This window comes from Sapajus apella, unplaced genomic scaffold, assembly GCF_009761245.1.
Source record: "Sapajus apella isolate SASKATOON/1434 unplaced genomic scaffold, GSC_monkey_1.0 scaffold194, whole genome shotgun sequence".
Classification (NCBI taxonomy): Eukaryota; Metazoa; Chordata; class Mammalia; order Primates; family Cebidae; genus Sapajus; species Sapajus apella.
In genome coordinates this window covers 974,837-977,081 of record NW_022437134.1, presented here as the reverse complement: position 1 = coordinate 977,081, position 2,245 = coordinate 974,837, and the positions used below count along the sequence as shown (strand labels likewise).

At 55.1% G+C, this 2,245-nt stretch overlaps 1 protein-coding gene across 2 annotated transcripts in view; it reads left to right on the top strand.

Annotated features, from left to right (window-relative positions):
* The first annotated feature begins 1,366 nt into the window (after positions 1-1,366).
* AGXT (alanine--glyoxylate and serine--pyruvate aminotransferase) overlaps positions 1,367-2,245 on the top strand; it is a 10,166-nt gene continuing 9,287 nt past the window's right edge. The window contains exon 1 of one of the 2 annotated variants that reach the window (XM_032269497.1): positions 1,367-1,992. In XM_032269497.1, the coding sequence (XP_032125388.1) occupies positions 1,762-1,992 (231 nt within the window). In that variant the 5' untranslated portion in view covers positions 1,367-1,761. The remainder of the gene's footprint in view (positions 1,993-2,245) is intronic. The other variant, XM_032269496.1, reaches the window with a different exon arrangement.

The following is a 2,245-nucleotide window of genomic DNA, read 5'->3' as shown; positions in this document are numbered from 1 at the left end:
AGCCAAGCAGAACCCTGGCACAGTTAGGGCTTGAGGAATACTCACTTTATAGTGTTGCTACTCAGCTATTTCCTTTTACATAGTCCTTTATACAATCATATATTAGTTTATAGTATTAGGGCTTGAAGTCTTCCTTTATATAATCCTCTATATATAATCATATAACAGTTGATAGTATGAGTGCCTGAAGAATATTTCCCTACATATGTATCTATAATTATATCTTAGTTCATAATCGGAGGAATGCCTAGAGCAGACACAGTACAGAGCATGAATTAAGGAATAAGCAGCTTATAATCGGAGGAACGCCTAGAGCAAACAGTGCAGAGCGTGATTTAAGGGAAAAACAGTTACACCAGGACAAGAACCCACGGCCCAGGCGGCAGCGTTCAGTATCATAAAGATACCCGCTGTATGGCAGGCTGGGGGCGAGAGCCACTCCTCCTGATAAAGGAGTTGTGGGACCTTGCTCCAGTTCTTGTGGAAGGCTGCCCTCAGAACGGGAATCCACCTTGGTGACTGTGAACTTTATCAGCTCTTGCTACTGTGCTGCTCGAAAAGCATCTTCCCATAGAACCCACTGGAAGCTGCCAGAAGGTGGCAGTAACCTTGACTGCTCCGTCACTGCTGTGTGACAAAGCATCCTCCTATAAATCTTAGAAGTAGTTTGCCCATAGATAGAAGTATTGCACACTGCACCCTCTTCAGTGCACACGGCCCACCTTCAAGCCTCGGTGACCTAATGGGGGTGGACCCCCTTACTGCACACGGCCCTTGCCTGCGTGGGAATGGGCCCCTGGCTGCGCGCTGTCCACCTCCTGGCCTAGGTGACCTAATGGGGGTGGACCCCATGTTTTATTGCTCACGACCCTATCACTATCCTTAAAGAAGATTTCACTCACTACCCTGCCCCTTAACCTATGCACAATAAATACTCATGCTTCTGGACATTTGGGGCCTCGCCTGACTCCACTTGTAGGTGGCGTGGCCCCCTGAGCCCAGCTGCATTGTCTTTGTACTTCTGTGTCCTGTCTCTTTATTTCTCGGAATCTGCACCTCAGCACAGCATAAGGCTCACCCCAGACCCTGTGGGGCCCGCAGCCTTACATCTGGCCCCCAACGTGCCCTACACCTCACGTTTTATTTTTGGTTGCAAGCCTTCCCATCAGCTGAGCCAGGGTCAGTAGCTACAGCCCATGGACCCCGTGTGGCCTGCCACCTGCTTTTTGTAAACAAGGTTTTACGGGAACACGCCCACACCTATGGCAGCGGCTTTGCAATACATCAGCCAACGTGGGCGGGGGGGGGGGTGTTGTTACAACACAGAGCACAGGGCCTGCCAAGCCTCTGTGACTTGTGCTCGACCCTTTAGGAAACACTTCTCTGACTGAAGCTTAGGTTGCCCACCAGTTGCCAATCAAAATCTGTTTAAATCTGCCTATGACCTCGAAGCCACCCCAATTCAGGTTGTCCGCCCTTCCAGGTGGAGCCAATGTCTGAGCTAAGCAGGATGGGAGGGGCTGGACCCAGGTCTTAGCGGGAAGCAGGGAGGGCTGTGACCAGGACAGCTCTGTGGCACTCTGATTTTCTGTCACTCAGCCCCGGAGGCTCCCTCTGCCTGAGGGCTCAGCCCCCTGCTGCCTGGCCCTGACCTACAGGATAACACAGATAAGGCTCAGGGAACAAGAGCAAAAGGCAGGGCCGCCCGGAAGCCCATCCACCAATCCTCACTTCTCACCTCTGTGTCCGGCCCAAGGGGAAATGTTCCAGGCTCTGGCCAAGGCCAGTGCAGCCCTGGGTCCCAGAGCAGCAGGTTGGGTGAGGACTATGGCCTCGCACCAGCTGCTGGTGGCACCCCCCACGGCCCTGCTCAAGCCCCTCTCCATCCCCACCCGGCTCCTGCTGGGGCCCGGCCCCTCCAGCCTGCCTCCTCGCACCATGGCGGCTGGGGGGCTGCAGATGATCGGGCACATGCACAGGGAGATGTACCAGGTAGGAGCGGGGGGCACTCGGGGGGCACTCGGGGGACCTGGGTCTCGCCTGTATTCACACCCCCAGATCGTGGACGAGGGGAGGGCGTCAGATGTCTCCTCGGAGAGGCAGGGACACTGGGTATGACCCATGCACCCACCTGCAGATCATGGATGGGGGAGGGGATCAGCTGCCTCCTCACTTGAGAGGCCTGGGTCTCACCCTGCACCCACCACAGACCATGGACGGTGGGGGGGACAGTCACTGCCTCCTC